At 44.7% G+C, this 19,499-nt stretch overlaps 1 protein-coding gene across 6 annotated transcripts in view; it reads right to left on the bottom strand.

The window, feature by feature from the left end:
• adgrv1 (adhesion G protein-coupled receptor V1) overlaps positions 1 to 19,499 on the bottom strand; it is a 107,616-nt gene that overhangs the window by 19,897 nt on the left and 68,220 nt on the right. For all 6 annotated transcript variants that reach the window (XM_086205892.1, XM_086205893.1, XM_086205896.1 and 3 more), the window contains 2 exons: positions 5,897 to 6,013; positions 1,431 to 1,609 (listed from right to left, as the gene is read on the bottom strand). In XM_086205892.1, the coding sequence (XP_086062018.1) occupies positions 1,431 to 1,609; positions 5,897 to 6,013 (296 nt within the window). The remainder of the gene's footprint in view (positions 1 to 1,430; positions 1,610 to 5,896; positions 6,014 to 19,499) is intronic.

The raw sequence follows: 19,499 nt of genomic DNA, 5'->3' as shown, positions 1-19,499 counted from the left end.
GAAGAACACAAGAACAGACAACTCAATTTGCCGACTTCAGGGTGGTTGTAGGGAACACAGAGCATTGCATTGAGAATTCCAGCATTTGAAATAATAAAAGCAAAAGTAAGACCGATGACTTCCTTCAAACATGCACGGAGGCTTGTTCATTCTGACTTTCACGAGTTCCCACGACCATTTGAGATGGACTCTGCGACAGAAACACGGTTTTGTCTTTCTGACGAGAAATGCTAGAATGTTTTGATATAATACAAGTAGTGGCATCAGTTAGATGTTACCTAGCAACAACAAAAATGGTCAGTTGGTCACAAAATATGGGTATTGGGTTGGAAGTATCATTTGCAATGCCTCAACTCTATGCTTCCCTGGTTACATTTCATCGAGATGAAATTTACTTGTGGAAGTGGAACTGGTGCGTCATTCATTGATGCTGTTGCCCTGTTTTGTTTCTTCATGGTAGCAAGTGCAATGAAAGAGGGCACTTCACAAATGCAAAACAGAAGGTAATAGTATTGTAGGTACAAATCAAAACTTGTTCATACACAGGCAGGGGGATAACATGCCTGAAAACAAGGGACACCTGTGTGATGCGGATAGAAAGAGCGAGGGAGAGAGATGGGGGAATGAATTTCAAACACTGCCTCTTTCCCTCAAGGAGGAAAGCAAGCTTCCCGGGAAACTCAATGCTCCTCTGTATCCTTGAATCTCACATATATAAACACTCACTGTCTCACAGCCACCCAGAGGAAGCACACGCACGCACACCCAGTCCCAAGGATAACAGCCACACCTCAGACCGCTGGCTAATTATAGATGTGATTTAATTTGAATTAACCCCTCACACACATCTCAAAGGGGGGGGGGGGGACTGTCAGAAGAAATAGACACATGTTGCTAATTTTGACAATCATTAATCAGGCCTTCATTCACGAAAACACTGTTTCTCCAGGGACAGATCAAACTGACCTCACTGTTCTGAGACTGAGGTGCCCTCTAAATAGACAGAAATGGGTTATTTATAGCTCTCTCTCTCTCACACACACGCACACACACACACACACACACACACACAAACACGGCTATCGAGTAGATGTGTTATTTAGTGTTGCACCCTGCCTTTTGGATGCCTCCACACCTCCAAGGTAAAGGCTCAAGTTTCTATGTGGTGAGATGCGTGCAAACACTGAAACTCATTCATTTATTCATTCACTGGATTGGACGAAGTACCTCCTGACATGACATCACCGGCTCAGGTGTTTTCTGTTTACCTAAGCCTAAAAAAGAAACTGCCGTCACCATGACTAACTCATGCCGGTTCAACAACATCTAAAGTTCCCATAAGAAACAGATGATGTCTTGTTCAATTTTCTTTTCCCTCAAGACGTTCTAAACATTTTTGCCCCTGCAAGTATTTTTCACTGTCCACTTACACATCCCCCTGCACCAGGCCGTAGACGGCGTGTATAGTCCAGCCGAAGCCTCCCAGCAACACGATGACCAGGATGATGATGACTAGAGCAGGAAGCCCCCAGCCCAACAGGAAGTACAGCAGGTATCGACGCTCTGTGTGCTCATCATTCATCACCAGCACTTGCCAGAAGTTCACCGCCTGGGGACACGTTGAAGACAGTTAAAAAAACTTGTGTACATAAATGTGAAGAGAAAAACAGATGCAAGCCAAAAAAAAAACCCCCAACTGAATACCAATATTCTCGTAACCCAATCCATTAATGTCGGGGAGAAAAAAAACAATACATCAATATGAATTCCTATTTTTTCACACAAGTAGGTACATACATGGTCTACATCGGGACTGAAGTTTGGAAATAAATCTGAACAGAATTTTTCGACTCTAAATCGGTTCTGTGGCTAATAAAAGTCAATGAGAATTAAAAATTTAGTTTTGCAAGACAATTTTCACAAATGAACACCAGCGTTCTGATTTATGAAGTCTTTGGTAGTACTCCGCTTAAGTTATGCTGTATTGAAAAAAACAAAACAAAACCATGCTGAAGACACACGACTTCATCACTGTGTCTTCTCCTGATGACCTTTGTGGTAGCATTTAGCCACTTGTTAGCCAAGGACGTTTTTGTGACACATAAACTCGCAAGTGTGGTATTTAGTGACTTTTTTTATTCCATAGACCAAAAAACATTAAAACAGCTAAAGCTAACGGTAACCACAGACCTTATTTCAGGCATTTAACTCAAAACCATTTCAAGGAACTTCTGACTTTGAGACGAGGGGACTGGACGTTCACCTATGCTAATATGCTAATGTGCTAATGCGTTTGTGGGACTCGTTCTTGTGCAGCTCCACAGATTTGGCAACTTTGTAATCCAGCAGGCTTTGACGGGGTATTACATCAGATACACTGAGCTCTTCCTTGTTACATAAACACTCTTGCAAACACATGTTGGAACAATGATCGTGAACCCTTTGACAGATAAAACTGCGTCTTTAAAGCCAGTTTAGAGCAAATCCACTGGAGAAGGCCGAAGTTCATTTCAAGTTGTGACTTCAACAAAATGAGGCAGTTTTCCTTCTCGTGTGTCTCCCACACAACTGGGCGTTTAAGTCAAAGAGGAAAAAAGGATTGAAGCATTATCACTAATGCAATGGAAGTTGCTTGTGTTGATCCGACCACGGAGCGTTTATGCAACCGCTCAAAAACAGCTGATGAGCGCCACTGTCCATCTGTCTGCGAACACTTAAGCAGGACATTTGCACAGAAGCAGAGTGATGCAACCCCTCACAGGAGGTTAAGGGATGCTGACCTCCCCCTCAGATAACCTCCGTCTCCCCCATAATCACAACCACATTGTATAACCAATGCACAAGCACACACACATGTGCAGAACCACCCTGGAGTTGTGTAACAGCCTAAGTGTGCGCAGACAATAGAGCCATGTCAGTCACACTGGAGAGCGGCCTTTCCTTGGGTGTGGGCAGGCTGGAGCTGAGATACTGAGATACAGTAAGTGGGTCATGGGTAACTTGTACTGAACGGTTTCCTCTCAAACAGCTGCTTCCCTTGATACCGCTCGTACTCTACGTCATCCTGCTTTCTGACTGGTTGGCTGGACAGATCGCTGTGTTTGCCGTGGCACATGTGAAACGTGGGTATACCCAAATGACTCAGCACTCACGCTCACATCTATCCAGTTTAACCAAACAGAACACCATCAGAATTTGGTAAATCTGATAACCTGGATCTCTAAACGAGCCACCAGCAGCGGTCTTGGGGGATTACTTTAAGTTGAAACTGTTTTTCCGTGCCAGATCGGCCGTGTCGCTGCTGCGATGAAGACGCCAACAGCCGAGTTACCGCGCCGAGTCAGAAATTATTCGAAAAGGGGTTTTATTTTGCATTTACCCTTTTAATGAAAAAGGCAAAAAAAAAAAAAAAGTTGTACACAGCAGGTAAACCTAAAACCTTTTTTGTGAGACAAAATACTTGAGCATCAAAATCTGTTGATGGCAGCAAGACAACAGCAAGGTGTTTAAAGAGGAATGTGGAATTGTCAGGCTGTTTGTCTGGATGACTAGCGCGGTGAAGCAAGCTAGACACACACTGTAGGCTGCTGCTAAGACTTTGGCGGGCCTCTGCTGACTGAAACTGTGTGTTATGTAATATTACGCAGCCTCTGCAGTCCAGAAAAATCTGGTCTGGATGGTGATTAAGTTACTGGGTGGTTTTCTGGCTTTATGTCAGCTGATATTCCCCTGACTAACGATTGGACGTGCAGATCCACACAGCCATCTTCCGTACAAACACCCCCTTACACACACATGCATGCATGCTCTCTCTCACACACACATACCACGTTTATTGATTTAAGTCTTCCTCATGGTCTGAGATGAGCTGCTGGCGCCTACTCATATCAGCCACTTAGCTGAGAGCAGCTACCTGATAAAGAAAAATGAGCAGTCAGCCATCACCGCGATTGATCTGCAGACGTTGGTGAGGACAAAAGGGCTTTGGTGGCACGAATCCACGAAACCGGAGTGGCAGCTACGTCTTAATTGTCAGCTGACAATGAAGAAATGACGATAGATGATCTTTGGCCGCGGTATTGAAGAACAGAAGCTCTTTGAGAGTTTATATCGCAGCGAGCAAACAGAAACAGAGCAGAGAGTATATTTTCTTTTCCTCACGATATGTTGCTGTTAGATTTGAACTCCCTCTGAGCTGAGTTAGAGTTCACCTTCACTCGTTCATACCAGCTCCATTCTAACGACTGCCATGTGTGTCTCAATCTGCTTTTCTTTTTTTGTTGTTGTTTTTTTTTCTTCCATCAAGTAATTGTTTCATCGTGGCTCTAACACTCTTTAAGCCACATGAAAGGCCCGAGCCTTTATCCTCCAACATATCTCACAGGTCATCTGGTGAACATTCTGATTTGGGAGAAAAGGAACTTCGCCTGCTTCCACTCAGCAGTGTTCACTACCAGCACAACACTATTGTGGTCGACTTCCATTGGCTTACTCAACGGGCTAATCTCATAATACTCCACCAATAATAACATATGTGCCAGCAGAGATTATATCCACTACGCAAACGATGATTATGTTCACTTAAAAACATCGCAGGAAGTTAAAGATTTCGGAGCGATGGAAATAAAATAACATTCAGTGACTTACACGAGAGGAGGACAATATGAGGCGCGCAGATAACAAAGTTTTGATTTCCCCTCATTTTTCCTTATGAAATGAAGCTATTCCAGGAGAGAGGAGGACCGGGACATTTGTCCTCTCTCAGGGAGCGGGTGTAGAGCTGCAAATTCCTGCAGATCACAAGTCATCTATGGTCTCCTTGAAGGATTAAAATAAGCTTTAGGTAAGATTTACACTGCAAGCTCAAAAATATGTTCTTTCCTGTGGTTTTGTGTATGACATACATAGTTTCCTAAAGCTGCCCTCTTACATTTTTTTTTTTTTTTTTTTTTAGTATTTTAGCTTGTAGCAGCAAGAAAGCCATAATTTTCATGTTTCTCAAGCTGCCACTAACAATTTTCCTCTGGACAATTATGTAACAAAAGAAAGTCCAACAAGAAATAGACTCCAGACTGTCAAGAAAGGGGGAGGTTAGGAGCTGCTGGGGTGAGGTGTTCCTAAGTGGTACCAGTCTGGGGTTAAAGGTCATGTCACGCAGCATTGTGGTACCTTCATCTCACCCTCTCATGAAAACATGCCTGAGCCCACATGGTGTAAGACTGAAGTTGCACTACTTAATATGGAGGGGAAAAAAAAACCAAAACAAAACAACAACAACAACAACAACAACACATGCTTCACCTTAGTAACACAAGAAAGACGCCTGTTTTTGCCAAGTCATGAGGAAAATAAGCAGGAGATTTAAGAAACAACTCATTAAGAATCATCTTAGATGTGAGAGCTATTAACTGCAGTGAAGAAATAACTGCAAAAACAATGTGATCTTAGTTTTGTATAACAGAGAATTTTAGGCAGTTGTCGTCTTTTTAAAAAAATAAATAAACAGACTTCACTGACCCTCTCGACACTGTGGGCCACTGTCTGAATAAACCTCGTGAACAGACAGTTTTGTTCGGTTTGCAGCCTGGAAAGACACAGATTTACAGTGTGATACCCTTAAACAATCTGCTCCTTATCCCACTTTTCCAAATGAATGAGCAGAAATAGAGCGTTTTGTTCATCTGAGCTTATATTAAAAAAGATTATCCATCATGGTTCAGCCACGGGGGTCAGTGCCACGAATTCTAGCTGAGGACACACTATCTTTGGGGTATCTCCAGGTCAGATGGCCCCTTTGGAAACCAAGCAGGGGTTATAAAGTTTATGATGAAATGCATCAGTTTAATGTTTTCGTCAGTATGTAGAGCCAAGTATGTCTGGTGTTGCTTGTTATTACCTGTATAAGCATCCAAAAGAACTGACTGAGGTGGAAATAGTGAGAGAAGAGTGCCAGAGCAGCACAGCTGTCCTCTGAAAACACTCGACCACGGAACGACGACACCAGGAAACAGATCTGTGAAGAAGAAGAGAAGGGAAGAAAAACGTATTTAGGGTTTTAATTATCTCGCGCTGAAATACGCAACTCAGTGTGTAAATGATTTTTTTTCAACAAAAGAAACATTTTTTATTTTGATTTTTTTGACTGTACAGTTTATTCTTTAAATGGAGACATTTTACACAAACACACAAGTGCAGCGTTCCTTGCGATGTCTTTATGTATTTCTTTGTTTGTTGTTTATACATTTCAAAAGAGGGCGGCCTGATTCAGCCGTCCAAAGAGAGACGTCCGATCCTGCGGACCTGTTACATCACCATGCAGCAAGCTACAGGATGCAGCCGTGAGCCAAAATAAAGACAACGTGAACAATACCGAGAAACATGTCGTATCATCCTTCATGTGCAAGGATGTGTACCCACCAATGTGTGGGTGATATTCCTCAGAATAAAGGACACACTGCAGAAAACCTTTGGCAGTGAGAGTGTGGAGGAGAAGGAGGTCCTAAATTCAACACTGGAGGCAGGGCCGTGTGGAAACCCATGAGGGCAGCAGAAAACGCTGCCACGCTGCTGTCCATCGGAGAGCTTCATTAACCTTTGGCACTGAGAAAGTGTGGTGACAATGCAGCCCGGCAATTGTTATATAACCTGCAGCTTGTCGGCCTGCTGCCAGTGACACAGATGGGGTGAACAGAGGAGAGTAGAAGCAAATGATAACTTGCTGTTGCAAGCGTAACTCTGATTGCACAGTGGACACGTCATCAGGTGAAAGAGGGAGGTTTCTGATAAGGAATGACTGCAATAAATCCTTTCAGTTTAAATTTTTTGCGAGGAAATGGTTCTGATGAGCCCAAAAAAAATCTGTAAAACATATTACCTGAATGTGCAAGCCTCAGCATGGGATGCACAGGACTAGAAAACACGAGAAAAATGTCATTATCAATTACTTCCTTCAAAAAGAACTTCGGGAAAGTGCTTTTATTCTTTATTTTGTTATAGTTTGTGTGTCTGAAGTCGATTTGTGACTGACTGAATAAATGTGGGGAGCATTTAGTGATAATTTAGTCCGACGTGAGTTGAAGACAAGCGTTTTTAACACATTCTAAAAATGTTTTAGCTCCCAGGTAGCGAATAAGGGTGTCCCATTTTATATAATTCCACTAACTCACCTTTTAAGTCAATGTTCTTTCATTTTAATTGAGTTGAGTAAAATAAACCAGTTTGGGGCACCGTAGAATTTGTTCAGCGAGATTGTCTGGCTAATTAGAGGCGTGACGCGACACAACCTGTTTTTCTAACGTGTAGACACACACACACACACACACACACACACACACACAGGCTTATTTTTGTACAATTTGTAATCCCTAATAATGGCTGATATTAAGTGACATGCCCTTGGGATGACACCAGAAACTCTACCTGCCTGTGTGATGTGATGTCAGTCAGCCAACAACTCATATATCATCTTTTCTTGCTTTCCAACTTTCAGTTCATTGTCATTTCTGGATCTTCCTCTTTCCTGTATTTTTGTTTTCTTTTTTTGGTTCCTTTTTTTGGGAACCACACAGGAAAAACCCCAAATAACCAATCCAGGACTTTCCAGCACTCTTGATTGAGGGGAAAAGCCAGTAGCCTATTTCAAAAGCGCTGGAACCGTGAGTCAGTTCCATATCCGACCTCCAAGCCCTGCAGGGCGTGAGTGGGAGGGATGGCACAGGAAGGAAACTCATGCCCTAACTGCTGGGAATGGTGCCCGAGAGGAGAAGCTGCTCAGGTAGCTTATGGGAACAAAGATTACGCTGCTGCCTCGTGTGTTTTTGGATGAAGCTTTTGGCTTCATTCACTCAAAGGCACAGCGGGACACACCATCTATCCACTAGCAGGCAAAACAATGGGGGAAATTACCCAGCAAGAAAAGACTAAATAAACTGTGGACCCTACACACATAATCATGAGCAAACACACATACATGTGTGTTTGTTTAACACTACGGGATCTAATTTCATGAATTCAAGCTCAGGACACAGAAACTGGTCGAGTGCACTGAGCACAAAGAGGGCGATAACACACTTAAGGTGTTTTTGTGGCAGCAAACATCCGAGGCACACAGAGAAATAGGGTGGGATAAATAATGAGTGAGTGTGTTAGGTGTCAGTACCAGCAAATGTAGAGCAACACACCGCCACCATGGTGCGGTGACAGCCGGCAGAACAGAGCACAGATAACAAAAACATGTAATGGACAACGTAAAATACTGTGTAGCGTATATCAAAACAGTACACAGGCAAGGATAAGGAGTGTAAAGAGGGACAAATGATAGGGGCGCAGCAGTAAGTGGAGCAGAGGCGGGAGTGTGTGTATAAAGCCTCGGCGCAGGATCAGGAATTTTAAGGGGGATGAGTGCTCCAGTTGGAATGGGGAGGAGAAGCTGTCGAGCCAGTCATGATACGAGGAGACCCTCTGCTTGATGGTGGCACAGTGGAAGGGGGCTTTCACAGGCCCACGTGTCAGGTGGGACGCCCTTGAAATAGGTCTGACATGGAGGGAAGAGAGGATGATCCAGCAGGGTTTTGCGGGGAAATGTGGCCGACTGACTGACTATTGTTCAGTTCCACAGAAATTTACTGTAACATTCCATGATGAATATTACAAAACAAAGAGACAATCAAACCAGTGAGACTACTGGCCTGGAGTGGGACGATGATGTAACAGGTACAGAAGATTGTAGGGGAAGGAGGGCAAAGGGTTCAAGAGTGTGTGTGTGTGTGTGTGAGTGTGTGTGCGGTCTGACCTCCGTGGCTCAGAGCTAGTAACTACCTTACTGCAGTCAAGGCTAGACACCAGGGAGAAACCAGTGAGTCAACAGATGACCGGGCGGTCCCAGTGAGGATTTTTATTTGCGACGGTCCACTGACCAGCTGCCTTGTCAAAAAGCCCTGAGATAAGCTATCACACACAGGCGCATTACAGCAGGAACTTGACCAGACGTTTTATTGCTTTTGTGTCTTCTCAACTGGCAAAACACTAAAAAATAAGATGCGAGGCAAAACTGAATATGAAGCCACATTGGCCGTTATTGATGTGATTTAGGATTTGCTGATTTGTACACATTTTGTAGATGTGCACAACTGCTCTCTGGGCCGTGTGTACTGAAGAGTAGTTTTGATGTGCCTAGAAATACTCGAACTGGAGACAATTTACTCGGATGCCTCGAAAGAAACACAAGAAACAGAGCTTCGTGCTTTAGACTGAGCACACCAGAGCGGCAACACTCGCAGGAATCCAGCTGTATGTGAGGCCGTGGTCAGAAGCTCCACATACAGCGCACTTGAAAATAAGTGGTGGTGGTGGTGGAAGCATGGTGGCAGTTGCATCACTGAAAAAAAAAAAGGACTGTGATTTTAGCTGTAAACCTCTCAAATTGTGGGGATTACCAAAAAGATCCAGAACCAGAGTTTGGTGAAAGGAATAGGCCCCATTTAAGGTAATCTGAGCCTGAGATTTACCAAAACCAACCTACTTTAGGTCATGCCAAATCTCTTCTGTTTGGTCTTGACTTCGGTCCTGCGGAGGCTGAACCATGAAAAATTCTGAAAATCTGGACCAAGGGGAATAGGTGTGGCAGGGCTCTGGTGCTACGCTTGTTACCGGAGCTGCAGCAAGGTCTCAGCCGTCAAACGAGAAACTGCGTGTGTGAGAGATGAGGGAGTCATCCACATGCCCTGCAGCTACCGACAAACTGTTTCACACCAGCGTGATGTCACGACACAAACCGCACTAATTAAACTCCAGAACTGAAAAAAAAGGGGAGGGAGGATTGTGAGAAAAAGAGAGTCGAACAGGTTTCATGACAAGGCAGATGGATCCTTGAGGTGTTCTTCAAAGGCTGAGTACTGACACGTCCATAAACTAATTTAGAGGGTCATCAGAAGTCCATGAGCACCCCTCATTAGGCAGTCACCTGTACGGGCCGAACGGCGCCCTTGCATATGGCCCTCGTTGCTTGAGGGTTAAAAAGTCATCAGCAGCACGTATGGATTTATACGGATGTGGCCTTCATGGAGGCCTATTACCTAAGATTAGCTAAGTAGGTATGGAGGTCACAGTTATAACAGAGGCCATTGTTCGGCTCATTGTGAGAACAGCACAGATACACAGTGGAAATGATGACCTGCCACAGGGAATGGGTTAGCAGGGCGGGGTGTGTGTGTGTGTGTGTGTGTGTGACAGGTGGGGATGTGGGGTTTATCGGGTCGATCTCCAGCTCAGTCTTTTGTCCCCAGGTCTCCTTCTCCTTTGTGTGAGGCTCAGGGAGTCGACCTGTCTAGACCCTTAGGCTACAAACTAGCAAAGACTGGGAGGTGCAGCAGGACTCTAAATACATATCAGTGTAGTTGGTGTGTGTGTGTGTGTGTGTGTGTGTGTGTGTGTGTGTGAGTGTGTGTGTGACTTTGTGCTCTTCTGGTCAAACAGGAAAAACCAAAGCTTGCCCATAAAAAATGAATGCCTACGAATTTATTACCCCATTGTAGACAGATTGCAAATCCAGATGCTTGACTGCGATTTTGTCCACCAAAGACATTGAGGGTTGGAGTGTGTGGCTGGTCAGTGGAGCGAGAGGGAGGTGGCTGGTCAGTGGAGCGAGAGGGAGGTGGCTGGTCAGTGGAGCGAGAGGGAGGTGAAGCCTGATGATAACTGGATTTTGCAAGAGGAAGCAGATTAATGCTGCACTGTGGTGCAAATATCACTTCCTGTAACGTCTTCGGTGGCGCTACGACTACAGCATGACTTAAAATTCAGCTTGTTGATGTTTTCAGGCTCTCGTCAAACACGTGGAGTTTGGAAAAGATCCCACCGAGTGCAGTCTTTTTTTCTTTTTCTTATTTTTGTTGGTTCCATGGTGAATTATCAGAATTAGCTACCTCGCCACAGTAAGACTGTTTAATTAAAAAAAAAAAAAGAAAAGTTCTTCCCTTACCCATACTATACTCATCCACCAAGTTTGGAGAATGGTGTTTGTATAATCCACAGTAATACCCCCGAATCCTTTCAGTTACTCCTCCACTGCAACTGGGCCAAATTTGACAGAAACCCCACAAAGATTCTACAAAGCTTGCTGTAAGAACAGAACGAGAGCGAAAACTCTATTTGGTGCACTTGGATACCCGAACTACTTGGGGTTTTTAATTTTGCACCATTTTTCTGGGCCCGTGGGTGGGTTGGCATGGCTTCAAAAGCTTAGGATAAAAAGGCTGAAAACAATGTGCAACATTTGCTCAACTGTGAGAAACGATGAGCAACATCGAGTATAAAACAAAACACAATTCGCAGTTGCGCAACAAATCTCTCCGTTTCCCCTCAGAGCTAACAGAGGAGGTGAATGCTACATGCTACGCTGAGAGGACATCTTGGTGCAGCTACTTGGTGTTACTAGGGGCTGCAGCTCTCATCCTCCCAGTGAGTTCTGCTGCGGATCGATCGGCCAGCGTGCTGACGCTCTGGAAGCTGTGTGGCTAAAAATAGCATCGGCCTGAAGCATTACATCACTGAGGGAACGGGGCCTAAGCTGTCTGCCTGCCAGACTATCCATCTACGCTCGCATCCAAAACACTTAACCTCCACCTCTCCCCCTCCTCCTCCTCCAGCCTCCCTCATGCCATCTCTTTCCTCTACCCCCAAGTCGCTCTCCATCCTGGAGCCGCCCCCACTACCAACACGCTCTCTCTCTACTCTCTCCTTCACCCCCCCCCCCCCCCCCCTCTCTAACAGCTACCGGTCTGATCTAGCTCGCTCCAGCCTCAGCCTGCAACCCTGGGTGTTGCCTTTGTTCAGAAAAAAAAAGAAGAAGAAATCAAGCAAAAGAATGAGTGGTGGGGCGGGTGGGGAATAAATGGGAGATGATAATATTTCACCGCTGTCAGCAAAACCCTTTCTCATTCACAGCTGAAGTATGTAGAATCACACATAACTTCAAACCGAGCTGCACCGTCATGGTTCTGATGGTGCGTCACTGGGTGGCTTGTCTTGCTGTACCGTAGTTGGAGCATCATCAGTCCGCTCACGTACCACAGTTTCTTGTCAGTGCGCTGTTTATGTGCCGAAGCGCTCGGGACAGCCAGTAGCAAGAAGAGGGTCACATGGGGATGGATGTCTGATAGCTGGGTTAGTAGGCCATAATGTGTGTGTGGAGCCCGGAGACGGGGGTGGGGGCGTCGGCAGAGTACAGTGGTTTAACATGCTGACTTGACATGTGAGGGTGTTAAAATGAAAATACAGCCCAACCCTGTTTTTCAGCCACAATGAACATCAATTAAATCACCATGATATCAGTGGTCTGAATTTTCATAGTGCTGACGTGCCCCCCCAACATGCGTGCTGATGTGTGTGTGTGTGTGTGTGTGTGTGTGTGTGGGTGTGTGTGTTTTATTTAAGAGCTAGCTAGTTGCTTAAGGTCAGGGTGTAGAAGTAAAGTTCACAGGTGTTTGGGTTTGAACCTCAGGCTGCAGCGTACTTGCTGAGCCAGCTGTTGGCAAATAAACACCAACTCCCCTGTTCTGTTTCATATGCAAACACTTATGGCACTTCATCTACACAGAGCTGCGTGCGCGCGCGCACACACACACACACACACACACACACGCGCGCGCACATAGACATGACTGTGTGTGAGTGTGTGTGTGACACAGCAAAGGATCCATTCTGAGACCCAGCGATACTTTCTCAGAATAAATGTTCGTGTCAGAGCCGGCCCTTAATTCTCTGTGATACAGCGATGGGGGACTTTTTTATGAGGGATAAATGAGAGATTAGTCACTTCTTAGTGTGAAGGGGATGCAGAATCATCCCAGACCTGTTTGGTGTGTCTCAACATTTGACATTATCAAAAACTTACACAGCACAGCACTGTACATTATCCACAGCCATGCCTCTTGTTGCTTCTAGCCGAGAGGAATTTGTTCATAGTTCCTGGAACTGCTGGAGAAATGCGTGTCCGGAACGCATAGTTTAGTTCTGGTTACCTCATTTTTCAAGGACCTTTCCTATCCCTGCAAGTAACGTATTTGTTGGTCAGACGAAAATAAGCAGAAGCAACAGCAGTAATCCTCCTTTTATTAAAAGCTGAGGAAACACCAGCAGCAGCTTGCACATGAGCAGAGAAAATGGCCGACAGGTCGGGTCCTGGGGGGGGGGGGGGGGGGGGGGGGGTCAGGATTGGGCAGCTAGTTGTAGTTTCATCTTTAAGATTAAGCCTTTAAGTAACACCATGATAAATGACTGCTGTGAGTCACGTTTCACTGTTACATCTTAAAACCAAAAATCTTTATCATGTGGGGTCTAATCTGGGTTCGTTTAACGTCCTTGACATGAAAACTGTTGAGAACCACAGACACAGAATGTGTTCCTGTTGAATCTCCTTTAAAAACAAGCCCATTTTTTTAAGGATTTTAAAAGTGATTCTCTGAATTATGATTTCTCTGTGGAGTCGTAAAGAAGCGCATGTGGTGACAATGTGTCACACAAAACCTAGAGACGGCAGCTAATTCCACTGATGGTGCTGCATCGCCATTGGAGCTCGTACTCTACAGAGAAGCTACCACCCACATGAAGCCCAGTTAGCTGTGTTCCCGCAGGCCTCCTCTCATGTCCCCTCTCATGTCCCCTCTCATGTCCTCTCTCATGTCTCCTCTCATGTCACCTCTCAACACTCGAGTCTGCATCTGCTTTCCATCACAATATGGCTTCTTTTGAGGCGCCGACTGAATTTCCTTTCTCAACATCTGGTGGGAGCCAGACAGAGAACTCTTTGGGCTGCGAGGCACACGACACACACGTATACACACACACACACACACACACACACACACACAGATTTGCGCTGCTATCCTTATTAGGACATTCCATTGGCTTCCATTCATGTGGCCAGCCTAACCTGGACCCTAATCCTAACCCTAACAAATTCATGCCCAATCCTAACTTCGTCACAGTTCATTCCTAACTTTAAACCAGGAACTCTGAAATTATGTTGTGCTGTATTAAGACCGCTCTTTGGTCCCCATGAGGATGAGGGGTCCTGACAGGGTTAGTGTTCATACCAGAACAGCTCCCAATAAGTGACAAAAAGCAGTAACTCTCTCACACACACGCACGCACGCACGCAGCGCTGTGAAAACACTGTAACCAGCTGTTCAAGGTCAGCTCCCTCAACAAACAAGCTCGATGGGGCTTCTCTGCTCCACCACAACGGAGTGTGTGCATGTACTTATGTGAATACTTGATGTGGGTGTGCACTGACCCACAAATAGCATTCTACCATCTACCGCCGTGGTGTGACTATCGTACATGTTTTCTTACAGCTATTCTGGGCCAACAGGCAAAAAACAACCCCCCCCCCCCCCCCCAAAAAAAAAACGGCAAAGGCAGTCGGTAGTGCTGAGCATATACTTCTGCTAAGGCCAATGACAAAAAACCACCAACGATGACAGATGCTGCTGATCCACCCTCCCTCCATCAGGCAGTTTTATTTCAATTTAATTTTGAGAGGCCAACTAACAAATGCAGATGAAAGCAAGAAAACACGGCTGCAGTTTTCGCTCAAATTCACAAAAAACAGAGCAAACAAAAATACAGCTGCATAAAAAGGAGTCTCTTTGTTGTAGGTCTTCCAGGAACTTACTGCATTGATTCGCAGTACTAAAGTCATTTACTTTTGTTAATAGTACATCTCCTTCTTGATATACACACAAGTATGCTGAACCCATGGCGAGATTTAATTCACGCCAGAATTTCTACTGTTAAGCTACCTTTGTTTGCAAGAAGGTGCGCACACACACACACACACGCACGCTACTCTCTTATGGTGACCTTTAACACCTGAGCTCCATTCTGATGTTTCAGCTAATTCTGAGGAGGAGAATGGGCACAAGCCCTGTCATATTGATCTGATATAGAAAGCTACGCTGACCACAAGAGGAGCCTCTTCCCTCCAACAGGCCATCGATTCAGAGAGATCCCTTCCCTGCAAAACGGCTTAACCGCAGCAGCTCTCATTGTCCGTCAAGGGGCAATCGATCTCGTCTGATCAAGTTAAATACTTTGTGTTTCATTCATAAGGCTGCTGGACACACCCTCTGTATAGTAAACTGGGCTTTGGTTCCCTACAGAGTACTTTAGACCTAATCAGATCAACAGTTTTTTTGATGACTTCACGCCAGAGGCTAGTTTTACATGTAGCCCCGATCTGATCTGAATCTCGAGAGCAAAATAATTAAGTCCAACAATACGTGAATGAGAATTTGATTGAAACTGGTTCCTGGTTGCTTCTTAATGTGCCTCAAAACTGTAGAGTCATTAATCAGAGGTTTCATTCACAGCTGCTGTTGAAGTTGCCTCAGACTGTGGAGCTACAGCGACCCCTACAGGCAGGTTCGGCCACTGGGCTGGTGTGTGTGTGTGTGTGTGTGTATTAGAGTGGTTAAATGAGTGGATATTAGCACATCAAGTCCACCATCTGTGCACACTGATATTTGTTTGTGCATGTACTTATGCAGACATATGCACTTGTTTCATAACTACTATAAGTTTGGCGTAGTAAAGGAAAGTGATTATTACACGTGTGGCCATCTGTTTTTTTTCCCAATAAAGTGTGTTTTGTTTGTGAGTTGAAAGTTGCCATTAACAAAGTCGACTCAGCACAGAAGATTCACACGAGAGAAAACACAACGAGTGGAACAAAAGAGCTTATTATAGTTCGGTTTGATTACACCTTTCGCCTTTTCCTTCCTCTGTTCAACATTTCCTGACTTTTCTTTGAGGAAGTCGGCCTTTTTTTTTTTATATCAGACAATTGAGCTGGCATGAGAGAGCACACTCCATCCATCTCTGTCTCTCTGAACATCTGTGTGTTGCACTTGAAAATAAATCTCTGATGGAATGGGAGAAACTAAAAACAAACAAACAAACAAACAGTTTCCTGTCACTGAAAAGTATGGTGTTAAGTTTTTAATGGACCATGTTCTTGCTTGCTTGAAAAATGTATAATTAAGATTAATTTTAATAAAACGTGCGTTTGCATCCGACCCACGACTCCACCTTGAAGTTTGGTCACGCCTGCTTAAGAAAAATGAAAAAGAAAAGAAGCAAATGTACTTGTGAAATTAAGCTCAACAAGCTTTATCACGTTAAAACAACTGGGAAACATCCTGTTCCCTTCTACATAACCACTGCAACTATGAGTCTGGGATGACAAAACCACTGAGCTGAGTAGCTGCAGGCTAAAAGGTGAAGTCACTCCTCTAAACCTTTAAAGTTCAATACACTCCAAACATAAAGTTCTGCCAAGAAAAGCTGTCAAACTCCAAATATAGCTCTGCAAGCCCCCATTTTGTTTATCTTCCATGTTGTAGCAGGCCTATTTGATCAAGTCCTCGGCAACAGACAACAGACAGTGACTCCACAGAATCAGGGAAAAGGTTGAAGAGGTCAACACAGGTGTGAGGAGAGTACAGACCAGCACTGATGCAGCCTTTCATCAATACTGCGACCCGCATTCTCATTCCTCCTGCAGGATCGCAGCCACACCAGAGACGGTTGCGTGACACAAGCACTTGACTACACTTCAGGTAATCGATAGGATGTCAGTGTGTTACAGCCACAAGTAACACAACTGTTGAACGGTGAAATATGTAGCTTGATGTGTTCACTGTGCAACAAGACTTCAAAAAATGAAGTTAAAACAAAGGAAAAGTTCTTTAAATTGCAGCAGAACACTAATCGCACTTAACATAGCACTTGTTGCGTTGTATAATGCATCATTTACATATAGCCATGCTAAGACTCCAGAATGTTTTTGTAAAAATATACAGATTATATCCTTGCAAAGCGACCGAAACGCCAGCTAATTAGCCTGGCTCAGAGGATTATTTTGTCAGTTTTTCGAAACCCTCGGTGTGTGGAATATCTGTGCAGAACTACTGAGGGACAGCAGAGGCCTGGGTTTTCCCTCACTTGCAGCCTGTTAACCTTGTTTTTGCCAATTTACTGTGTCCACAACCGATCCAAAGTCCGTAGCAAAAGTTCAATATTGTCAACGTACACTAAACAAATACTGGTTCAGAAATAAACCGAGGAGGAGGGTTCCAAACACGCACAGGTCTCATCAGGAAATGAAGGGATTTTCAGCATTTCATGCAGAGTTACTGGCCGATGCACATATGTGGAAATGAGGCCTAAGGGTGAGTGCAACTGAAATATCCCACCGTTCTCTTGGCACTGACTGTTTGCGTCATTTTTATTTTTTTGGACGTGCTCACATCTCCCAGTTAAGGCGGGAGCTACGGTAGAACACTGACGAGGCCCCCAGGCTAGTGTGGCCTCCTCCTACTGTTGACTGTGCTTTTTCTGGAAATAGAGGAAAGTTCATGGAAGTGTTTCTGGGGTCACCAGCTGCAAAGACAACACAGGTTTTGCAAGTGCGGGTCCGGAGAGGGCAGAGTCTGCTGCGGGAGAGAAGGTGGTTTGAAAACCAGAAAGATAAATCCAGTTGACATCACACCTGAAGAAATATTAACAGATCAGTCATCCAAGGTGGATCACATATACACACAATTGCTTGATGTGCAAAAGCACAGAAAACAGAAATGAGTGGAAATCCAACAAATGTCCTGTTCTCCTGCTCTCTTTCCCCCCAACCGGGTCAAAGCAGAAGGCCGTCCCCACTGATCCTGGATCTGCTCGACGTTCCTGCCTGTTAAAAGGGAGGTTTTCGTCGCCGCTGTTGCAGGATGTGTTTGCTGATGGAGAATTGTTGGGTGTAAATTCACTGAAGGAGTCACTTTTGTTGTGATATGGCGCCATACAAATAAAACTGATTTGACTTGACTTGAAATACGACCAACAAACTGAAGAGAACAGTCTCTCATTGCAAGACCATATTATACAAGGGGTCTCCCGGTTTATATAAACTATGGAGACCATCTCTGTTGAAGATTCAGACTTGCTGAGATGTACACTAAAGGACTGCACAATCTGCAACATTTTAAATTCATCCATTTATCAAAATAACAGCAATGTGCATTGCTCCTAGTAGTTAGTATAGAATTTAAGATCCTTTTGGACACTTTCACCGACCAAACTGTTGGTGCACACAACAAGCGAGTGCGCCACACAAGCCAACAACCTTTGCCAAGAGGAAAACAGGAGAACCCTTTTTAGGCTAGGACGGCCTGCACTGCCAGGACACAGTGTGCTTCGGCCCTGATGGCACTCCCCTGATGTAATCTAGTTAAAACAAATGTCTCGCCATCCGAGGAGACAAATATCCAGCCCAGTATTACAGCATAAGTGGCAGCGACTGAGGAGGCAACATTTCTACCACCACATGGATTACACTGATGATGTCACACGTGTAAGAATTAAAGATACGCCGGAAAGATGCATTTCCTCGAATTATGTCGTGCGGTAAAAATACCCGTGTCGAGTTGGTACGCCTCGGTGATGTGTGTCCGTCATCATGACCTTTGATCGCCACATTTTTTTTTCAGGACGTCCTTCAGTCCCAGTGGACGTTTGTATAATAGTCGAAGAAAATTCCTCAAGGCGTTCCTGAGACATTGTGTTCATTTGAGGTGACAGGGACCTTCTCTGACTACCAAAATGTTTTCAGGGCATCCTGAAGTCCCAGTGGAAGTTCATGCCAAATTTCCCAGATTCTGGAGGACAGGACATTTAGACTGACAATTCAGCATGCGAGGCAGCCTTCGCTACTGCTGAGGGCAGCACGGTCAAGGTAGAGTGCAAGCTACACGAAGTTTGTTGTTTTGATCAACAGTCGGCGACAACCACCGTCGCCTTTTCGCGGTGTGCTGTGAGCAGACACACGCATACTTCAAAATATGCTGGAAAATCTGTTTTGGAAATATTTCGTGTGAAAGAAAATGTATTCAGCAAATTTCTTATTCCTCGAGGGGACTCACGTGCTCTTGTGAGAAACAGCGATTCTGTTTGTTTACAGGAAACTCCGCTGGGTGCCTTTATGGAGGCCGCAGTTGATGATATTACAACATGATAGAAATGGCTCTGGCGGAGGACAGCCTGTGTCCAGTCACTGGTCGAACCGATGAGTCACACAGGATGTGTCCCACCACCTCCAGAGGGATAAAGGGGGAGAGAGAGTGAGACGATCTTTTGGTAGCTCATAATGTCAGAGCTCTCAGCTAAACCCAGCAGCAGCCAGGATGATAAAGGGGCCAGAGAACAGAAATAGACATCAGACATCATTTTGAGAAAGACAGCTGAGGTGAGAGGAGGAAAAAAAAAAGCCACAGGGACAGATGAAAGTGAAACAGAGAAATGAAAATATGAAATGACATTTATAAGAAAAAAAAAGGGCCATTACTTTGCGTAGTTTATCTGTCTGATGTTTATCACACAACAGAGACATGAAAGTCAGGAGGGGCACCCTGAACACTGACTATGAAAGAAAGATCCTGTTGTAGCAGGCA

The sequence above is a fragment of the Aulostomus chinensis genome, chromosome 6, assembly GCF_037954235.1.
Source record: "Aulostomus chinensis isolate RoL2024-O1b breed Wild chromosome 6, RoL_Achi_v1.0, whole genome shotgun sequence".
Lineage (NCBI taxonomy): Eukaryota > Metazoa > Chordata > Actinopteri > Syngnathiformes > Aulostomidae > Aulostomus > Aulostomus chinensis.
Note: the sequence above shows the minus strand (reverse complement) of the source record. Positions and strands in the feature narration are given on the sequence as shown.